The 21,937-nt window shown below is 41.2% G+C and overlaps 1 protein-coding gene across 2 annotated transcripts in view; it reads right to left on the bottom strand.

Annotated features, from left to right (window-relative positions):
• nova2 (NOVA alternative splicing regulator 2) overlaps nucleotides 1-12,471 on the bottom strand; it is an 84,475-nt gene extending 72,004 nt beyond the window's left edge. The window contains exons 1-2 of one of the 2 annotated variants that reach the window (XM_018665505.2): nucleotides 11,275-12,468; nucleotides 8,349-8,417 (exon numbers count right to left, since the gene is read on the bottom strand). In XM_018665505.2, coding sequence (XP_018521021.1) covers nucleotides 8,349-8,417; nucleotides 11,275-11,431 — 226 coding nt within the window. In that variant the 5' untranslated portion in view covers nucleotides 11,432-12,468. Of the gene's footprint in view, nucleotides 1-8,348; nucleotides 8,418-11,274 lie in introns of both variants that reach the window. The other variant, XM_018665506.2, reaches the window with a different exon arrangement.
• Nucleotides 12,472-21,937: the final 9,466 nt, after the last annotated feature.

Raw genomic sequence — 21,937 nt, 5'->3', positions numbered from 1 at the left:
ATTATGTGTAATTATACACCACGCTCTCTTCAGCGTGTCATCCCACCTCCGAGGGGTGCAGGTGATACTCCTGCATGCCGATCTATCCAAGCATAATAAGCAGCCGGAGGCTCTAGCTAGCCTCGTCTGACCCGTCAGTGTAGCGCTAACCTCAAAATCCGATAGAGGTCATGCAACACTCACCCACGCATTATTCCCTCTCACAGCCCAGCAAATTAAAAAGTGATGGTAAAAAACTTCTCTACTTGTGGGTGTGCAAAATGTCTCAGGGGTGACCTGAAATAATTTACTCTGTGGAAAAAACGATGAACAGAAAAAGTTCTGGTTGTGCTTTCAGGGGAAAAATAAAAATAAACGTTATTGGCATCCACAAACACATGCTCATCGGTTCACTGATGTACTTACAGAAATTCAAAATTAATTTTAAACTGAGCTTCCACAGTGGAGATATGACAGAGGTCAAACCAAAAGCATTAGTGTCAAACCACACAGACAACTACTGGTGTTTATAGCTTCTCAAGCTATTAAAATAACAGCAATAACACACTGCTGGTTAGTGGAAGTGTGTTGAGGGAACCTGATGTCTCAGCATGATGTCAGACTTATTGTTCTCTGCTACTATTTTCTGCACTTGTTGATATGAAGCATCATCAAAGATCCAGCATCTCAGCCCCCCTGTGTGCAGCGCCTCTTTCATGCTGACAACATAATGAGCATGTAAACTTTCAGTCCAAATAAGAACAAGAAAAACACCATAATTACAGATATGGTGATTGTTACTGATTAATTCTTACTGTTTTAGCTGTCAGAAAGTATGGAGGGAGTATTTTGTGGGGTTCCTAAGAGGATGCAAGACACTTTAGGATACAGCAATGACCTTAATGTCGTGAAGACAACTGCAGCCTATTACACTCATTACACACATACTATAGATGGAGAAAGTGTTTCTAAATTAAATCAAATGTATCTTTGGCACCTCGGCACTTTTGTTCATACTTATGACCATCATACTATATATGTCAATACAAAATACCTGTAATAAACTAGTATTGGCCAATGGTATTGGCCCAGGCAAATTGGTCAGGCTCTATTTTCAGGTTCACACAATTGAGAGGCAGAGCCCAATTCCCATATTCCAATTCATTAAACAAGCTACATAACATAAGTCCAACTTTCAGACCCATATTCAGCTGCACACAGCTGCTCTCCCCCCAGAGCTGAGGACATCCAAAATGGCTGCTAAAGGTAACGTTACATGATTAAAGACCTTAACCTAATTTATAACAACATGTAGGTCTCCATGTGCTTCGTTTCACAGCCACATTAATTCACATTCATCCACATCAGCTAAATAGGGGCAACTTAATTATCTTACTCAAAGCTGCTTTAAAACAGATGTCACTTTAATGTCATGTTTATTGTATTCCATTTCATTTTTGTGAACTTCTCTGCAAAGTGCTGCACTGAGTACTTCAACTGTCTTAGTTTTCCCAGCTGATTTACACTGGCAAGCTTCCAGTGGTCTTATCGAACCTAAACACTCCCACAACACAAACCACAAACACACTGAAAAAAAACTTCTGGGCTAGAAAATGGAGGGATTATAAATTCAAACCACCAGCTACTACAGTATAGAGCAGGTAATGGAGTGTGTGTGTGTGTGTGTGTGTGTGTGCATGTGTGTGTGTGAGTGCAGCTGAATAACTACAGGGCTCCCTACTGGTTGCTGTGATGAGGGTCTTTGTTTTCACTCCTCTAAGCAACACACTCACAGACAAATCCCTGCAGTTACAGCACACACACACAGGAAGTACACACATTTCCTTTTGCATGTCAAAAACTTTTTTCTGTGTATCTGTTTTGTGAAGGGTGCGTGTCTGTGTGAGTGATGTAATAAAAATGAGGCCAACCCACCACTCCCAGAAAGTCTGTTTTGAAGCAGCTAGCAGCACAAGCAGCAAGGTCAGACAGCGGCCTCCAAGTGCCCAGTGTAACTGCTCTCCACCCTGCTGTGTGTGTGTGTGTGTGTGTGTGTGTGTGTGTGTGTGTGTGTGTTTGTTTTTTATAATATGCGAACGCACAATGTCTTCATGAGTTTCTCAAACTGTGCATGTTCATCTTTAAGTCTCTATGGGGAATGGGGAGGGGGGGGTTGTTGTTGGAGACGTAGAGGTCGTTCACAATAAATAATAAATTGTCCTACGCGACATCACTGGATGAGTAAACAGTCCAATCTGTTGCTAAGGCCCCTGCGGACCCGCCAGGCCCAGAATAGGCTCCCCATGCTGGGGGATTGGAGGCTCAAATCCTGGGATCTGGTGTCCACGGGCCTGCAGGGGTGGGGGGACAGTGGGGGCTGAAGATCACAAATCCTTTCTCATGTTCTGTTACTTTTCTCTCACACACTTCACTCTTAGAAGCATACCTACAGTTACCTCTTCACTGCAGTCTATGAAAAATTTGTCACACTCCATTCCCCCATAGTACACGGTACTGGCACTATCAAACATCCGATTAACTGGATAGGATTCTAGTTTTGCAGCACAACAATCAATTTAAATGTTTTTTTCAGACATGTTTCCTCTAACAAGACTAAACATCAAGAGACAACCTACAGGATAATCTCCAAACTCCGAATATGGGGTTTCATTCTTGCCAAAAATATCACAATCTGCCTTTACAAATTAATATGGGTCAAGTGTACACAAGCAGTCCAGACTTGAATCTTGTGTAACTTTGTGTAGAACCATCAGATGTTAGACCCACACAAGAGGAAAAACCTGAATTGTAGTAGCGTGAACACAGCCTCGGCTGATGAAGGGGGGGGCTCTGGTATGGAGGCTCTGAGCTCTGGGGACTTGGAAAATATTCATCTCCCCTAAGCAGGGAGAGATTGGGGGGTGGGTGGGGTGGTCAGGCTTTGTCTAACACACCCCCTCCAGTCCTCTGCTCTTTTGTTGGGGGGGAGGCATTCATACACACACACACACTCATACACACACAAACATGTAAAGCTCTCCAGCAGTGAGGCTCTGACCAGCTGTCTTCAGTCTGAAAGATGGTCGTCGTCACTCATAAACACAGGGTGCTCACAGAGGACGGCGAGCGGGAGGAACCCTCTCTATCTTTATCATTCTCCTCTGCACGTCTCTCCAGCATCTGAATGTTTCACTTTCCCCATGTCATCCATTCATCTTTGATTTGACATTTTAGGTGATGACTTCCAGTGTGCAGAGGGAGCTCCAATTTCTTAATCACTAGATTCAGATGCTGCCAGCAGCAGCCATAAGGCCCTTAAAATTCCTGTGACCCTCTGAATAATCAAATATTTGGAGAAGAAATGAGAACGGGAGTCTAATTCATAAATATAGATGCAGTCCGATAACCTGCCTGGAATGACTCATTCACAGTGCTGCTGAGTGATTTAATTACAAAATGCTTTGAAAGCTCTTTTTCATCTAAATTTGAAATGAAGTCAGTATCACCGAATCACACATGAGCTAGTCCTTAAAATAAGCTTTTTTCTCTCTTAAAGGTATCAAGATGACTCATAACACCAGCAGCAGCTAATGCTGTGTTTCGTTTTCATGCCAGCAATCATTTCCTTAGAGAGGTTGCCTGTTTTAAAATGGAGGACATTTCAATCTGAAAATGACGGTCATATCTTTAAAAAGAAAAATAATAAGTGAAAAGTATTTAAAAACAGGTTGCTGCAAAGATCTGAATAAATTATGGCATTCAAAACATGATAGCTAAAAAGAAAAGATTAGAAAGAAAGCCCTCGTCAATAACAGACGATGGAACGTCCCCCTCTGTTCATCGTAGAACAGAAATCGAAGACTAATCTGTTAAAGAAACAATACAGAGATTCAGTTTGAATAGAAGTTTAGGGAGAACCAATCAAATGCCTCCATACTGAAACGATCCCTATCATCAGGGCGTTTGCGTAGAAATCGAAGCAGACACGGTGGCTACGCTAAGAAAGATAACTGAGGTAGCCGCTTCCTTTCTCTCCCTTCTGTGTGTGTGTATGAAAACCGGTGTGTATTGTTCACGGACCAAGGCTATTTCAGAGGAGGGGGCCCTTCCAGTCGTCCTCGCTGCATCGGCCCTTTCATCGCTCCCTCATCCATATTCATCGCCGCCCCGCTCTCCTCACCTATCAGCGACCAGCTAGCTGTGACTGACGTCTCGCTTCGCCAATCGCACCCTTCCCTTTGTGGAAATATTCCCACCTCTCGGCGCCTTCACCCCACCCTGTACAATGGCTTCTTTTTTTTTATTTTGACGCAGTGGCTTAAAAAAAAAGGAAGAGGAGAGGGTGGAGGAGGAGAAAGAGAGTTGCAGCTACTGCTGGCAGAGTCCCGCCGACGGCGGCTGCGAATCGATCGACAGCCTCGGAAATGGTTGCCGAGCGAGCGTCGTCAATGGCAGCCTGCAACTGATGAAGGGGGTGGGTGGAGGATGAAATGATGGGAGGAGGAGGGTGAAGGAGGACAGGAGGAGGAGGAGGAGGAGGGCACAGTCGTGATGGTCTGAAGTAGAGCATGATTAGTATGGATGAGGAGGAGAGGAAGATGGAGAGAATAAAAGAGGGAGAGAGGAGAGGGAGCAGCCGAGAAACGCTCAGGCTCGCGAGTGAAGAAAACAGGCGTGTCGCAGAGGAGAACGCAGTGTTCTGCAAGATACCGAGGCTAAAGAACGAGTGTGAGCTGCAAAAAGTCAATCCTATTTTTTTTTTATAAAAACGACACTCAACGCAACACTCAATGTATGAACAACACAACTTGGTATATTTTGTGAGCGACTCAGTAACTTATTATCTCTGTGTATTCTGGCTCACAATGTTGTAATTTTAGTCGTATTTAGGGCTGAACCCCCTCCGCCTGTTGTCGGTTTTCAAGTGTTCAAAGCTAAATGTGGGGCTTCTTCCTCGTCAGCCGGACAGCCGATCAATGTGAGGAAGGCAGCTCTTCTTTGTACGTCCCAAAAAAAGATGCTTCAGGAGCAACAGAAAACACTTGGATCAATAGCATCAAAGGCCCTGTCTCATACAGCGAAGGCTCAACACAGAGCAAGCATGCATGTGTGTGTGAATGTGCATATGTAAGCGTGTTTGTGCATGTGCGTCCATCTGCAGCACAGTACCTCAGCTCCTTTATCCCTCTCATTAAACTTCATCTCTGCTTTTTGCAACTAAAGTCAGACAGAAAACACAAAGATAACTACATCACACACACACACACACACACACTACCATTAGTCCCCTAATGTCACTTGGCAAGGGCATTTGAGGGCCCCCCCTCCTCCCTCCCAATGCAGACTTGCCAGTCAATCCATTTACTAAATGAACGTATTATATCTTAAAGACAAGAGAAGACAGGAGAAGAGAAGAGAAGAGAAGTCTATACTATAAAGTGATGAAAAGACTGAAATGTCTGTGTATCCAGGTCAGCAAACTTTTCCCTGACTGTTAAACCTGCAGCTGTACCCACCCGCATGTTCATTTTCTGACCACCTACATGAAAATCAAAAAACAAAAAACTGAACATCCAATTTATTTTGTTTGTGCTTATGTAAGGCTTCTTAATGGCTTATACAAGCAGTTTTTCCCTGAAAGATGCATTTGTGTTGAATGTACTGAATCTGAGTCATTTCTATTAGGCTAAGAGCTCCTGTTGGATACTGGGGTATCAGTATTAGTTATATACAATACCTAAACAATTTTCAGTACAGAGTGTTAGTGGAGAGTTTTAGCTTCTTCTGTTTCTTTTCTACCAATGGCTTAAATTACTGATGAACAAAGGGAATTTTTTTTTTTATCATTTTGGGGCTTAGAAACATTTTAATGAAGTATCATTACAAAAGAGACAGCCCTCCTGTAAAAACAATGACCCATTGCTATGTTTTATTGTTAAGTGACCTCTTGCAGCCGTGGTAATTATGACGGGAGCAAACCATGATCTTTTCATAAACCTAACCAAGTAGTTCTTCTATCTAAATGTAACCAAATTTTCCACAATGTTTCCACAGTATTTCTTACTGTTACCATGACAACAAAGGTCTGGTACACCTGTCACTAGCACAATGGATCACATCCATGGGTAGGGACATGCGACCTTTAAAGCAACATTATTCAACTATTTTACCTTAAAATAACAGCTTCAAAATCATTTTGATGGTGCACTGGCTTGTAATAAGGAGAATGACTCCTCTGTCATCCCCACTCCGCGCCCCGAACACCTGTTGTTGTACTATATAATTGAGGTTGAGCGAGTACGGTCTCCCACTTGGACTCGGAGCCCATCAGAATTTAATGCACCAGCATCGAGTAATTACCTCTTGTGGCTACAGAGGCCGCTGTTGCTACTGCTCAGCAAAAGTTACATAGTATTGCTTTAAATTAAAGGACTTTTTACAAAATCTTGCAATGCATTCACTGCATAAGGTGCTGAAAAATCTGAAAATTGTCTCGCTATGCTGATTTTTCAGTGCCTTAGTTCATATGGCAGTTTGGGTGTCCTGCACTTAAAAAGAAAAGAGTTAAGCATGTTTTCCCCATGTGTGTGTATACATACATATACATATATATATATGTTTATTTAAAAAACCAACAGAAAAAATTTGTTATAAATAAATACTATTACTATTATTACTTTAACTGTTGATGCATCTCTGCACTGAAGCCACTATGGTATTTTTTGTAAATGGTAAATAAAGTGATTTAGTGGCATAGTCAAGGTGATTCAATGTCATATTTCCAGCTGGTGTTCAATAGCTTTGTATATCCTTATATCCTGAATCATTCTTGCCACTTGGTACGGTAAAAGCATTTAACTGAAAGTCAGTGCTGTTGTTGTAAATTCTCCTGAAGGCTCTGTGATATTCAGATTTTATTGTCAAATGTGCCACTTTGAAGGAAAAGAACACATTATTCGTGTTTTTTCTCCAAATAATGTAGTCTTAGTTAAAATTAAAAAAGTCCACATGGTTAAAAACTGACCCCTGATGGACCAACAACTGCAGATCCATAAATTATGAAATTACTGGAAGATTTTTTTCTTGGTCAATCAGACTCAAGTCTGACTTTGAAAATGATCTAAGTTTGAACATCTGAAACTAACTCAAATATTAACAATGAGCTCATTAAATGTCTCTGATCATATATGTACAGGATTAGAAGGAAATCTGAATTCCTTTAATGCCGGGGAGAACCCTGCTGGGCCGGGGTGAGGGGCTGGGGGGGTGAGGGTGGAAGAATAAGAATGGGTGTGGGTTGGTGGATTAGAGGGGTGGTGGGGGTGAGGGGCTGTGAACAGCAGCTACTGCAACTACTCATTGATCTTTTCATCTTTAAGACCTTCAGCTTTTTATGAGATGAGATTGTGATTTATGACCTGCAGGGTTATAGCGGTCCCATGTCGTCCTGTTATCTACTGTCTGACAGCTGACCAGCACTTGCTCTCCAGTGTCGCTTCCCATTTTACACACACGCGTTTGGATAAACCCTGGGCACAAACTGGAAGGGCACAAAAATCCAGGTCCATCTTTCCTTGCCTTGCGTTCTTTGAATTAAATGTCTACTCTCACTTCTCAGTCAAACAGCAGATCTGAAAATGGAGAACACTTTGCCCAGGCATTATTCCTTACATCTAGATATATGTCTTAGCTGCAGCTGTTGGGTAAAAAAAAACATGACTGAAAAATTATCATTTTCTGCTCCGAGGAAGAGAAATATTTCTGATGATTTAGAGTGCTAAACATTAAGTTTCAATGTACTTGTGAAAAAGGAAAAACATTAAAACTGCAGTCATGTGACTTTTACTCAACAGCAGCTGCATGTTGCATACTGTAGCCACCATATATAACACTTTAAGCACAACAAACAGTGAATGAACATTTCAACAATACATCAGCAGTCATAAACCCAAATGCTTTGATGATATGGCTGGCATGAGGTCAAAGGTCATCAGGACTCATCTGTGCAGTAATGTTGGGCATCATGACAAAAGAAACATTGAATTTGTATAAAAAGCATGAAAATGGATGTTATGGAACTGATAACATACAATATAAACAATATCAGCATGCATTATCTTGAATCATGAGTAGAATATGAAGGTGTTACATGTTACTTTAAATCCTATTTAAATGCCAGGCCCTGCAGCAGTCAGACAATCTCAGTGAAATGCCCTGAAATTTTAGATTCCGCTCTGCAGAATTTGGCCATCAAGAACACAACATATACGTGTTATCACTGCTGAATCAGTCCTGCATTGAAGAAGGTTACAGTAAAAAAATAAAAAAGGGAAAAAAAGGTAGAAGATCAAAATCAAAGTCACTCTTACCATGAGTCTCAGTTTCTTGGTGAGGGAATACAATGCCTTCAGTTTCAAATAGGGGCTGCAGGAAGGCCACTACAGAGAGAGGAAGCACAGGGGTGGGGAGTGTGTGGCGTAAACTAATCATACAGAGAAACAACCATTGTCATGATCTCTTAGCAGCACTTTTGACTTCTAGAAATTTAAAACTGCAGCCTGAGCGCAGATTAAAAAAAATATATAAATACAAAAACATATTCTCAGTGAAAATATACAGCTTCTGTTGAAAAGCATTTTGAGTAAATCAGCCACTAGATTGTGAATGTTTACTTCTGCACCAAGGGCCATAAATATAAACAGTTTCTGCATCTTATTAGTATAATAAAAGAATCATTTAGGCTAATCTGATATGTGTCATCTGATTAATTCAGGCTGTAAATATCAGTCATAATAATCAAGACCAAATTCTTAGATCATATAGCTGGAACAGACAGACAATTTTTAAAACAATTGGATTAACTGTCAGTGCAAAATTTTTTCACAAAGACCTGCAACCAAGCTCTGATTCCTCTTTGTTGTTTATCTTAATTAACTGTAGTGAAGTGTGTGTGGGAGCAGCTTGTTCATTTTCAACCACATATCCTCTGATTATCAGCCTGATGCTGTTGGCTGAGGGAGTGTTGACCTGGTGGCAGCATGACCGTTCCTCTGCTCGAGTAAAAGCCTGCTCGGCCACGCTCATCATCATAATCATCATCATCATCCCAACCTTTTCATTTGTCTAAATGGACGAGCTGCCTGACTGTTACGCAGGCAGGGGGATGGCCCTCTGGGGGTAAGGAGAGCCTTGGGTTTTTACATACAGTGAGGAGTAGCCTTTAGTGCTTCGAGCGCTGCATCGATCTGCAGTTAAACAACTCTGGCTAACCTGCAGCTCACCCTTCCTCAGCCGGACACTCTCTCTGTCTAATTATTTCTCTTGAGGACGTCTGTCATGTTTCCTGTTGGGAGCTGGAGAAACTGTTAAAAATGACTGTCCTGTTAATTTCTGTCATTGCTTGAAAGGGCCAGGTCACCCAAAAATCTACAAAAAGATAAAAACGTATTGATCCTCAGGACTCACACTAAAGACTTTCTTTTTTGTTAAACTGACCCCCTGTCATTTTTCACTAACTGGGACAGACCATTAAAACACTTAACTTAGATTTTATGCTCCTATAACATTACAGAAACCATCTCACCTACTTGCACTAAACTGGTAAAATTAACAGCTTTGTGAGGGAAACTGTGGCCATTTCAGTGTGAGCTGACTAATAAATTAGGCCAAACTGAGTGTACATACCAGATACAATCGAATCACACTGACCACCTGCAGAAAATCATGCAGTGAAATCAGACTCCTTGAATGTTTTAATTATCAATAGATTTCCTTAAATGTATCTCTTTTTTTTTACGTTAAGAGCACACTAACACACAATGATCAGATCTGTGTGTCAGTGGAGACACTCTGCTTAAAAGATTTTTCTTCCCTTTCAGCAAAAAAATTTGGAGCAAAACATGGAATATTTTTTGACATGAAAATATTTAAACAAATTCAGCTGCATGCAACTTCATTTAGAAAATCTTAGCATTAAAGATGCAGGTCAACTGATTTTTTTGTCCGTTAATTCATGTGTTTGTTTGTTTCAAAATCTTGATGACCAGTGAATCATAAAAAATGGCCTTACGGGTTATCTCTCTAAACATCTCTGCCTCTCTAGATTGGAATATTTTTCTCAGGCTCGCTGAAGACAGATTTCTCTATGTCTCCCAAAGGAGCAAGCGTCCAAAAATAGTGTCACATGTTCACATTGACAGTCAGATTTAACAGCCTGCACTAAAAGGCTGGGTCGTCAAAAATCTTGTATAAATGTTCATGTTGTAATAACATTTTAAACGTTTTTTTTTTTTTAAATCGCATATCCTCATTGCACGCGGTGTCGTAAATAACACATTTAAAGGTGTATTGTATGTCCAAAATGTCCATGATGGGGTGCATGGCCAGGAAAGGCTACTGATGGTTGTAATGCCGGGTGATGGGAATGCTTGGCGCATGACAGCATGTAAACAAAAACCAAATATGGTGATTGCCATGGAGACATATCCATATTTCATCCAACCAGAGAATAATGAAGAAACATGATTGGACAATTTAGAGGAAAAAAATCTCTCTTCTCGTTGCAGGTTATTAAAATCAGGACAGCAAAGCATGATAAAAATATACAGGCACTGACATACTGCAATAACACAGAGACACTGTCGCATTCTGAGCTGCTCTGGATTCCCCTTGTTCTTTCTGGCTCGCACACAGGCCTGCTGTTAAAACGAGTCCGCTTGTTTATCCGCTTGTGTAATTGTACACAAAGCGGCGATGGTGGCTGATGTGTGAGATTATCACAAGGTCATCCGTCGACGGGGATGAGAGCCCTGCGATCACGCACCAGCCTGATCTGGCTTTCGCTTGTTTACATCCTTATTTTGGCACCAGCATGGCCGCTGTGGCTGCGCGTAAATCTTAAAACGCAATTAAAAAAAAAACCCAATTCTGCTGATCTAAGGAGGCTGAATCAGTCAGGATGTGCGCGAAGGGAACCGGCGACTTCCCTCCAAATCCCCCCTCTGTCCCTCTCATTGTTTCCTTTCCATCAAAAGCGACGGCCTGTGATTATTTTAATGTTGATGGAAAATGACTGTCACACATTAGAAAGCGGATAAAAACATCGTGCTCCCTAAAATTGGATCACTGCGTTATTGAAGCAGCCTACAAATCTATGAATGTGGGGCTGTAGCATGCCACTGCGTACGTCAAGAATCAGATCAACCTGCTCTCCTTTCTCTCTGCCTGCCTGCCTCAGGACGAGGCAACGTTCACCGAAACCCGAACAGCTCCCCGCATCCCCATCGCTGTTCTTACCTCCCGTGTTTGTGCGTTTGGTGCTGCTGGCCTCCGTGGGAGTCTCCAGGGGTCTTTTACGCGAGTCCGGGGGATCGGACTCCATGTGTGGTTGTTGATTGTGATGGTGAGGATTTGAAAAAATCCCGTTTTGCTGTACTGCTCCGCCGGCCATCATTTTCGAGCTTGCTCTTGGATGTTTGGGCTGCGTTTGCGTTTATATCCCCCCTTTTTTTCCGTTTTTTTTACGCAGCGTAGCCGTGCAGATGAGTCCTTGGAGAAGGCGAGAGCGATTTAGGAATTGGAAAATACGCCTGTTTCTTACGGACGGGAGAGGTTAGCTGCGCGTTTCTCCGTGGTGCGCCGTGCGTACAGAGAGATGCTGCGCAGGGAGAGAAAGCGGCGGATGATCGGCTCAAAGTGTGTGTGGGGGGGATCCGGAACCTCTGCAGATGGAGTATCTTCTAGGCTACAAAAAAACGTGCAACTGGAGCGTCAATCTTCCATCAACCTTCAGATATGCGGGCTAGGATATGTGTGTCATTCCGCTGCAACCGGATAAAAGAGCGTACTCATGTCAGGCAGTGAAGGATGGTGGCGCTCCTCTGCAACAGCAGCGAAACGGAACAATAAATAAAACAAAACAAAATCACACCCGAAAGACAAAGAGGCGAAATCAACCGAGGAAAGAAAGAAAGAAAGGAAAGGTCGGTGAAGCAATAATAATAGAAAAAAAATCCGATGCGTTATTGGCAGGGCTAGAATTTCTTTCTTCTTATCCTGTCCTGGGTCCGATCATGAAGACACCCAGGGGTGACGGGGTGGGCGAGGAGGGTCCGGAGACGCGGAGCTGGAGGAACACACAGAGAAAGAGACGTTTTTTCCTGCTCGTTCTCTCGGTGAAGATGCTGCAGTCTTGCGTTCAGAGCATCCCTTCTCTGACTGGCTGCTGGAGAGAGCGCAGGGGAGCGGCTGACGTCACAGGGCCTCGCAGGTGCCTTCATGGGCCTCCCGTAAACTCGGATTTCCGGCTTTTTATTTAAAAGTGCCGCTTTTCGGGTTTATTGTGGTGCATTTTGTCAGGAAATGAACTGTCACTCAAGGGGGTGTGTTTTTGTTTGTTTGTTTGTTTGTTTGGAGCAGACTTTTTAATCGAGGAATCGTGCAGAATAGATTGGTCTATATCAAACCAATAGTCTTTAACCGGGGCATGCATGCAAAATACGCAGCCATACGCATACGAAGTCAAATGAAAGCACAGGAAAACTAATAACATCAGACAAATGTTTCATAATACGACTTAAAGTTAAACAGAAACATATTGGGGTGTCTCGCATGCGAACCTTTTCGCGGGTTACGCATAGTCTCGACGACACGTGAAGCCATCACGAGAGAGAAAGCGAGAAAATGAGAGGGGAGAGAGAGACGCCTCCGTCGAGACGCGATTGGCCGAGGACGCATTTCTCCAGCAAAACGAAAAGGACACAGATATATTCGCCCGGCGGAGTCACATGACGGAAAGGAAAGGAAAGGATGCGGCGGCGGGTTTCACTCTGTTAAAGCCGCGGCAAATGTAATTAGGCTGTGGGCTGAACAGGAGCCTGAAGGTCCCGCTGCGGCTGTTTGGAGGTCTGTAGCGCTGCCTGTCCGCCGGCCAGGGGGGAGCCTCAAACACACCTGGAAATCTGCGGGAGGAGAGCTCACCTACAGTTAGTCTGGCTTACATTTTAAGAGAAGACATCAGCAAGTGAATTAAACTAGTGAGAGTTTAAGGAGACTGTTTTTTTGTTTTTTTTCTTTTTTGTAAGGCGGAAAATGCACAATTAAGTATGATTGTTTTTTTGTTTTTAATCTTGTTGATTATTTTTGTTTATATTTATGGTTGTGAGTCTCAAGGTTCAGATTTGACTGTTTTTGGTTCCCAAAGCACCTGATCAACCGTGATGACCCTTAGGCCAGACAGCAGGCCTGTTCAGCCTCTACCTGCACCAATAAAACCCCAAATCTGACATGTTTGGCAGTTTTGCATGACCATAATGCAAGTATAACACTGAAAACAACCCTGTAATAGAGGAAGCATGAAACCTGAGCACCCGGCCTGTCTCACCTGTCCCCTTAGCTGCTGTGTGACCCACCTGTGTGTGCGGCGTCTGACATCTCTGCGTCGCTCTGCCTGGATCTGAAGAGGGATCCTCCAGAGCTGTGAGCTGTCTGAGAGAGCTATACCCGCCTCAGTTTTTTTCTCTCTCTCCCTCTCTCTCTCTCACACACACGCACACACACACTCACACGTTTGGCATATTCTCATACACACTCCGAGAGACACGCAAATACATTCTACTGCCTTCTCTCCTCCTCTGTCCAGTGTCGTACAGATGCAGTGCGCCCTCAGTGCCTCTTGTAGATTGTAGTCAAGGTGACATTGTGCTGCCTGTATGCACACGCACACACACACAGACACAGACACACACACACACACACACATGCACAATCGCACAGAGCAGCTATCTCACACCCTTTCACATCGCCATGAGAAACGCACCGGTGAGCCAGTCTCCTGCTCTGGAAATACGTGGCAAATCCGAGGCAGATGGATCCCAAGCTGCAGTCTGAAACAGATTCTGCACCACAAATAGCAGGCGCCGCTCAGAGGGGCAAAAGGCCTGGATGCCGGCACCTAATTGTATGAGCTACACTGCGCAGTCTGTGGAGTGTAGCACAGTTTCAGATGGATGCATGCTTTTATACATTTGGAGCAGAGACAACATCTATTGGAAGCAGAACTGTGAAGGTCCCGCACAGCCAGACCGTCCACACTGCAGCAGCAGCAGCATATGGAAAAAGTGAAGTAGCCCCATAAGCAGTAAAACACACAGACTAGCAGCATTCTTGAGTTTTTATTAGGCTGGGCCTATGAGCAGATGTTAGTGAGATGGTTTTAAAAGATTTGGTTCTGCAAACTCTTGTTCGGCTTTGGACAGTGACCCCAAACACTTAAAGCAGCCTGCAGAGTTGCCACAAGTTATCCCCAGCACCACATGCAAACTGGAAGAGGCAAGGATACAGTAATAACTCAGTTTTTCCCACTATGTAATAATCCAAATTCAAAAGTCTCAGTTTAGCCAACAGCAAACATTATTCAGAGTTCCACATCAGTTAGGAAGAGGAAATTTTCCAGTGATGGATTTTTCATTTTGGAACCAAAGCCTGGAATTCCCAGTTATGTGACTAAAAATGTTTGGTAGTGACTCAAATGCAAAAAGGAAGAAGAACTGAGACACGAGTCAGCTGGAGCACCAAATCTCAAAACTCTGAGATAGTCAAAATCGGTTCTGAGATTTGACCTGCTGCAAAAATGAGCAGTGAAATAAACATTTATGTAAATATTTCTATCCCATAATGCCATCATCAGTCCTGTAATTATAAAAGCATTTGCTACTATCTCTTTATCCTCCAATAATTCATACATAAACTGTATAAAGTCATGTGACATGAGCAAGGTCATCCTCAGCAGGTGTGACCCACTCACACCTGTTTTCCCTGCAGTTTAGCACTGTACATACAGTGTCCCTGGTGTCTCTCTAACACTGGGTTAAGCCTGACTGCAGCTAAATGGATATTCAGGATGTAAAATCAGCAGTGTTCAAAGATGTTGGGCCTCTGCTGCCCCCTGCTGGTAGCCTATAGAAGAGCAGTACATAGTCTAATAATTTACTTATTTTGTTCCAGATAGCATCCTTTTATAGATTTTACTGGTTACAGTGACTGACACAATTTTCTCCATATTTGCTCATCACAGACACACTGGTTTTGGCATGGGCAGTATACTCTATGTTTGCAGATGTCCATAAAAATTGCAGTACAATAATATTTTGTAAGCTACATTTTTCTATAGGATTCAAGTTTAATATAGCTTGTTGTTTTTATGTGCACTTGAAGATTAAAAAAGTCTTTTGGGGGGGTGTTGTTAGAAATTTACTCTTATCTTGTTTTTACTGTTACTGTCAACTTTGATAGTGACATTTATTGTTAAACTGTAAAACGGCCTGGCAAATAACAAACAAATTTAAAGGATCTTTGCACAAAAAAGTTTGTTACATGATTGTTAAAAAAGAATATCAGCCAGTGACATGGTTATGAGAATAATCCCTGCTACTATAACTGCTGCCTCTCTGAAGCATTCATTTTTAAAATGCTGCACATCTCTATGTGAGAAAATGACAAGTAGCTTGCTGTTTAGTTTTTCTGAAAAAAGATGTACAAGTCCTGTGTTCTGACAACCAGCCACTACTAACACAGTAAGTGAAGGACCTTTCTCCAAAGCCCAATCTGTCCCCTCCCACTTCCACTTTTGCATAATGGTTCTCCCACCCAGCTCTCATTCAGTTCTATCCCAAAAATCAATAGTAAAGTCGATTCAGAGGAGGAGGCTTGACCACTCTGTGAGATTGAAAGGAGACAGATGTGATGTGTTCCACTTTATTTGTGTCGTTGCTGACCTCACTCATGCCATCATACTGAAGATTTATGACTGAAACCAACACAATCTGACTGCAACAGAGGAAACTGAATTATAACTGTATACCACTTACAGTATAAAGACTTTTCTACACATATGTATTTTCAGAAATTACTGTCTCAAAGCAGAGAGCCAGCTGTCTTTATCAGAAAGCTTTTCTGATTATTTTATTCCAGATACATTCCAGAGAGGAGAGGTAGTTCTGATTACATTCCTTATCATTAGATATCTCAAAAGTGCAAATGATTCAGTTTTAAATGAAGTCCCACTTTAATCATAAAGGGTCAGTTAACCAAAATTATGACGTAATTAATATATTTATTTACAAACATTTCTCACTAACTACAGTTATCTTAACATACAAATAACTATGAGATTTCAGTGGCTCTCATAACAATAAAATGGCAGATGAGTAGAATTTACTCTGTGGTGCTAAAAATTTACTTATTCAACAGCAACATTTCTTTCCAGAAACAATATCGCAGTAACCATAGATAGTATACAAAATACTGAACACAGGAAAGGCACACTGCTGTTAAAATCTGTATGAAAGTATGTATGCGTAATTTCGGACAGATGGTGTGGGGGTCAGCTGGGTGAAAACCCATCATTCCACCACCTCTGGTGGAGGTTTATGAGCCTTCCCATAAATCCACACCGTTCTGCAAGCTGTCTTTAAAATACTGCTGCGTCTGAGTGTGTGTCTGCACGTACACGTTTGAGAGAGGTGGTTTTCCACTCTGTGTTTCTCTACCATATGCGCTCATTTTCAGGATCCAACTGATCTATACATTTTGACCCTTTGACCTTCTTACACTGTTAATGTGATGTTTCAGTGGTCACTGAATTGCAGCTTGTCAGCTAACTGTCTAAAACATAATTGTAATGTTTAAGTCTATGCAAGTGTGTGAAAAAGAGAGAAAAATAATAGGGTGAGAAGAGACTGAGAAATTGGGCTCTCTACCCCCAGATATGAATTTCTTTCTCCACCAAATATTAATGAACACGCACAGAGCAGTGAACTGTAAAAACCAAGGACTAGGGTAGTTTCACTTGATTAATAATGGTAGGAAGCCAAGAGGCAGGTAAAATGGCCCTTATTTCACAATGAGACTGGAAAGAATAGGACACATTTCCATATTGAAAATATGACTTTTCCATCTCCCCTCCTGAGAGAGGCTGATGAAGAGAGGGAGCTCATGTGTCTGGCCAGCTGCCCTCACAGTCATTGTTCTGCTGCAGCAGACTGATGTACATGGACTGACGCACATCTGGTCAAGAGTCCCTCTGTGTTTCTGATATTATTCCCTTTGTTCAATGATACCGACGTCAGGCCTGTTGCATAAGGAGGTAATATCAGAGCTGCTTTCAGGATCAAATTTCGACAGAAGATTTAGAGTTACACCATAACTCTGAACAGCAACCACAGCTGTGCAGCATTTTAGAAATCCATTAGGGAATTGACTGTAGAAAAAACATAAACGTCTTTATATAGCAAACAGATTTGAAAAGATGCTGTCTGATAAAGACACAGAGTTCCCAGTGTGGAGATGAGAACAGCCAGCAAAAGTGAATAAAACTGTTTTTGTGTCAGCAGCCAGTAACTACTGCCAGTAAATACAGCCACTACTCCTGCATGTGCATTCTACTAGATAGATTCTTGTCACAGGCTAACAAGAAAATATTTTTGCCGCATTATAAAGACTATCTAAATGTAGGATTTCTCTAATCTTTTACATTTATCTTTTTTTCATCTTCCAGCATCAGCCCCTAACTGCACAGAGAAAGTTTGGAGAAGTGATAACATCAGGAACTGACCATTATATCAAAAATGAATGTCAAGTTTAGAATCAGCTGTTTTCAGTCAATTCTACAACATGGTTGATAAATTGTTTTAAAAATTGTCTAGTAATAGTCTAACCAGTAGCCTTAAAAGAAACGACAGAAACATTTGGACCATCAGAGAAAACCTGGGCTGGAAAAATGACAGCCTTAACACTAACCCAGAGTAAAACAGCAGAATTTGTGCAGACTGTTGCACTCAGAAGTCCCTGATGTGAATGTGTATAAATGTACAGGACTGTGAAGTACGCTGTAGTTGTAGAATCTTGACCTGACTGATTATAAAGTCATCTAATACAATTACAGAATAGTCTGACTTCAGCCTCACCTGCCCCCTTTCCAGTCCTGGTGCAAGTCTTTCAAACAGATGACCAAGACATGAAAACAGGTGCTCAGTGTTAGACTTTATGCCGCAATTAGTGGCAAAAGTTTTTACAAAAGCTTTAAGTTTTTTGTAAACATGTGCAGAACAGACTGTAAATACAGATGTAAAAGAAAGAAAAGAAATGTGGCTATGTATACATTCTGTGTCAAAGCAATAAAAAGTGGTCCAGAGTTTTGAAGAAGTGAACTCAGTATTGAAAAATGTATGTTACCAATTATAAAAACTGCAAGATACTTTTATGCAAACTGAATTAAAATAAGTGTAAGCTTGTGTTAATACAAAAATCAAGTTGGTGTCACTGAGTGGCTGAAGCACCAATATCTAGTACATTAAGAAAAATAACAATATACCCTATATGTATGAATGAACTGAGGAACTGTAATATTTGGGGTTTTTTAAGCCTGCACAACAGAAATCACTCTGTTTAAATAAATTCCATTACAATTAAGATGGTGGGATGATCGTTCAAGATGGCAGCGTGTGTGTATGCAGTGGCCCGGTACTCTCGGCTTTCTGTTTTGCTATTTGTGTTTTTATTTATGTTTCTATTGCCAGTTGACAGACTGGAAGCCTTAATCCAGTACAGAAGGGCAGAACTGTGGGATATTGGAAAACAGTTAATTTAGTATTTTATTTTATTTTTATTGTATTTTATCTTATTTGTACTTTTATTGTACATATGTATAGTGTGTCTATAGTGTGTTTATAGTTTTCTCTTTGTATATTTTAAAGTATTGTCTTTTGTCTTCTGCCTGTCTTTTTCTTAAGCCGAAAACAACCTAACGAAATTACGTAATGTGAATGCATAATAACAAATAAAGATTCTCAATACAAACTACACACATGAACAGAGCTACATCTCCTGTTCACTGATAACACTACAGTACCAATGCAGATATCAAAGTTACAACCACTACCTCAAGTACATCTGTTACTGCTTAAACTGTCCTATCCTCTGGTTGACTCTGTCACTCCAAATGAATCTGAGCTCAAGCTGATTGAATGTGAGGTTGAGGGCTCTGTCAACATTGAATGGTCATTCTCAATTACTACACTGGATGGTGCTCTTGTCCAAGTTTGTATCCAAATCATGTATCATGTATCCAAATTGTATCCAAATTACAGAGCTGAGTACAAAGCTGCAGTGTGCATTAACGAGAAACAAGTAAAGACAACAAGTAAAGATCGTGGTGGTTTATTCCATTAGAATATATGTGTTCATCAAAGTCTGATTCACTTTAAGCATGCAGGAAACCTTGTCCCACTCACTTTTCTTGTTCTGGCACAGTGGGTTACAGTATACGTGAGAATTAAAGAGCTGCAGAGAGATCAGACAGGAGAGGAGAGACAACAGAAGCACAGGATCAAATTTAATGGAAAAACACAGAAGTAAAATTCTGAGTATTATTGTCATCTAAAGTTCTCTAACTCTAAAGCTGCAGCTTTAGAACCACATTACTATTTTCTGTCTCAATGCAATGTACGACTCTCTCAGCCACTGTGTTTCAAAATATAATTGTATTCATAAACACAGCACTTGGGATTACACTGTTTCAGGAATGTGATATTATGTTATTTAGGGTTCAGGGTACAGTGTTTTCCAGTTGTAATTTGATTACCAACATCTACACCCTGATTAATCACATTTTAAAGGTGTTCACATTGTACATAACCTGCTAAAACCATCCACAATATTGTATTGTATGTGGGAACTGTGAAAACTGTGGTCTGAACCGAACTACAGATTCAGAGAATCATTACATCGCTACTGTCAACCCTACTACTACAACCCATTAAAAAATTCTGAGTGAATTGGTTCAATCAAATGTGCAAGCTGACAGAGTAATCAGATTACAACCATCAGTCTGTTGTAATCTAACTCCTGTATTGCTCTTACATAAATGCTGTTCATGTAGTGCAGTAATACAGCCTGTGAGCCATCATGGGAGGGAAGGTAAACATGATGGTCACGTAGATGATATTCTTTTACCACACCAGTTTGTTTGTTCAGCATCGGTCCAGTCTGGGTACCGTGAGAAAGTTCCTTCTTATTGGTTCTTCACAGAAAGAAATACAAAACACATATTTGTCCTGCATGAGTCGCAAGTCTCCTGCCTCTACTTATAAACGACAATACAATCAAGAGTATGTTTCCAAGCCATAATTTGATGGATGTATTTTAATGATATGGTCGAGAATGAACCGCCACACTCAAATATTTAGAAATGTTTCTAAAAGCTTTGCAGCCAGTAATGCACTGTTTTGGATAGTCTATACTTATCTGATGCACTTGTTTGCTTTTTTTAAAATTATTAATAAAGCCTCTTGTTAGTTTTGCAAAAAAATATATGTGTTTTACACATATTTAATTAGCATCAAATTTACCTCTACAGAGGTCAAATTTGCATCAGCAATATGTGACAGTGTGGTACAATTTTGACTTCACAAATCACAGTAAATACATTTCAGGACAGGAGAACAATTGCCAAACTTCATTATGCAACCCCACCCTACAAATTCTAGAAGTAGTGACAGTAGTGAAAATAGTAACAGAAAGTGTAGCGCTGAACTCCTCAGAATAAGACAAATGTGCTGTTGGACTGAGTAAAATATTTCATTGCCTGAAAGCTTTCATATCCAGAAACATGAGACTGTAAAGCATCACTGGCCAAACATAATTATATCACTTGCTGAAAATAAGCCTGGTTATTGGTTTAGTGATAATTCTAAATGGAAAATAAACCAAAGCAGAGTCACTGATTAGCAGAAAGCTGAAGCCATAGCTGAGCAGAAATAGAAGGAGAAAAGGGAAATTTTGTTTGTAAACAGCGTATGGGATGAAATTTTTGTCTGTCTCATTTGCAGATGACTGAGTCTGTTTGTTTGCACGAGCTGATGCTGTTTACTTTGTACATTCTCCTCCTTGCCTACTGGTTTACACGCTTCCAGTCTGAGGACATTCCTGCTGAACCTTGTGCTCATAAACAAAGACTGCAGCTCTGCAGAGGTAAAGCATCCGGAGGGTTCCCTCCACTCTTGTTTGCAAATATCACAGGGTCACCGAAAACCCACTTGAATCTTGTTCATGAATCTTGATCTGTTCGTGAATGAATCTTTCTAAAAAGACAAGACAGTCAGACACAATCCAAACAAACTCTAAATAGGATGCTTAGACCTAGAGCTTGGCTAACCGCAGCCATGACTCCAGCTTCATGCTTAACATGAGCAAACACTGGGGTTTCCCTGATGTTGCATTATCTTTTAACTGGCTGGGAAGTCTGTGAAGAAGTGAAAATAGCTGATAATGTAATTTCTTCACTCATGATTTTTTTGTTAGTCAGCGTGAAGGAGATAAAATCAGAATTTTATTTGGTAAACGCATAAATCCATGACACTTCACTCCTCTCTACTGCAGACAAGATGTTTTGTTTATTTATTTGTTTGTTTATTTTACATAAAAGTCAAGCTCTGTCGAAACATACAATGCATTAAATTTCCTATGTGATTTTCTGCCTTGGAAAAATGACTGCACAGCTCATGCAGGTTCTGGGAGAACTCAGACTGTTCTAAGAGTTCATCTAACATAAGTGACACATCCTTTACCACATTTCTTACCTGTATCATGAGGCAAAAATCAATAGCTACATTTTTAAAGAGCTGAGCAGGCAGGCTTCATTACACTGCTGCCAGAACTGTATTAGCCATCGATCATGTCAGCCAGCAGCTAAACCTAGCCAACATCACTTCTTACATATTCAGGTGTTTGTCAATTCAGAATTGGCTTGAAAAGTTTAGAGTGCAGCTAGCCTCACATTCAGTCCTTTTCCCGTGGTTGCTATAACCATATTGCATTGTGCTTAAAGCAAAATGCTGAATGCAATCCTCAGCTAGTTGTCTGTGTGTGTGTTAACTTGCATTGTGTATGGACCTCTTCCAAA

The sequence above is a fragment of the Lates calcarifer genome, linkage group LG21 (genome assembly GCF_001640805.2).
Source record: "Lates calcarifer isolate ASB-BC8 linkage group LG21, TLL_Latcal_v3, whole genome shotgun sequence".
Taxonomy (NCBI): Eukaryota; Metazoa; Chordata; class Actinopteri; family Centropomidae; genus Lates; species Lates calcarifer.
This window is presented reverse-complemented; position numbering and strand designations above follow the sequence as displayed.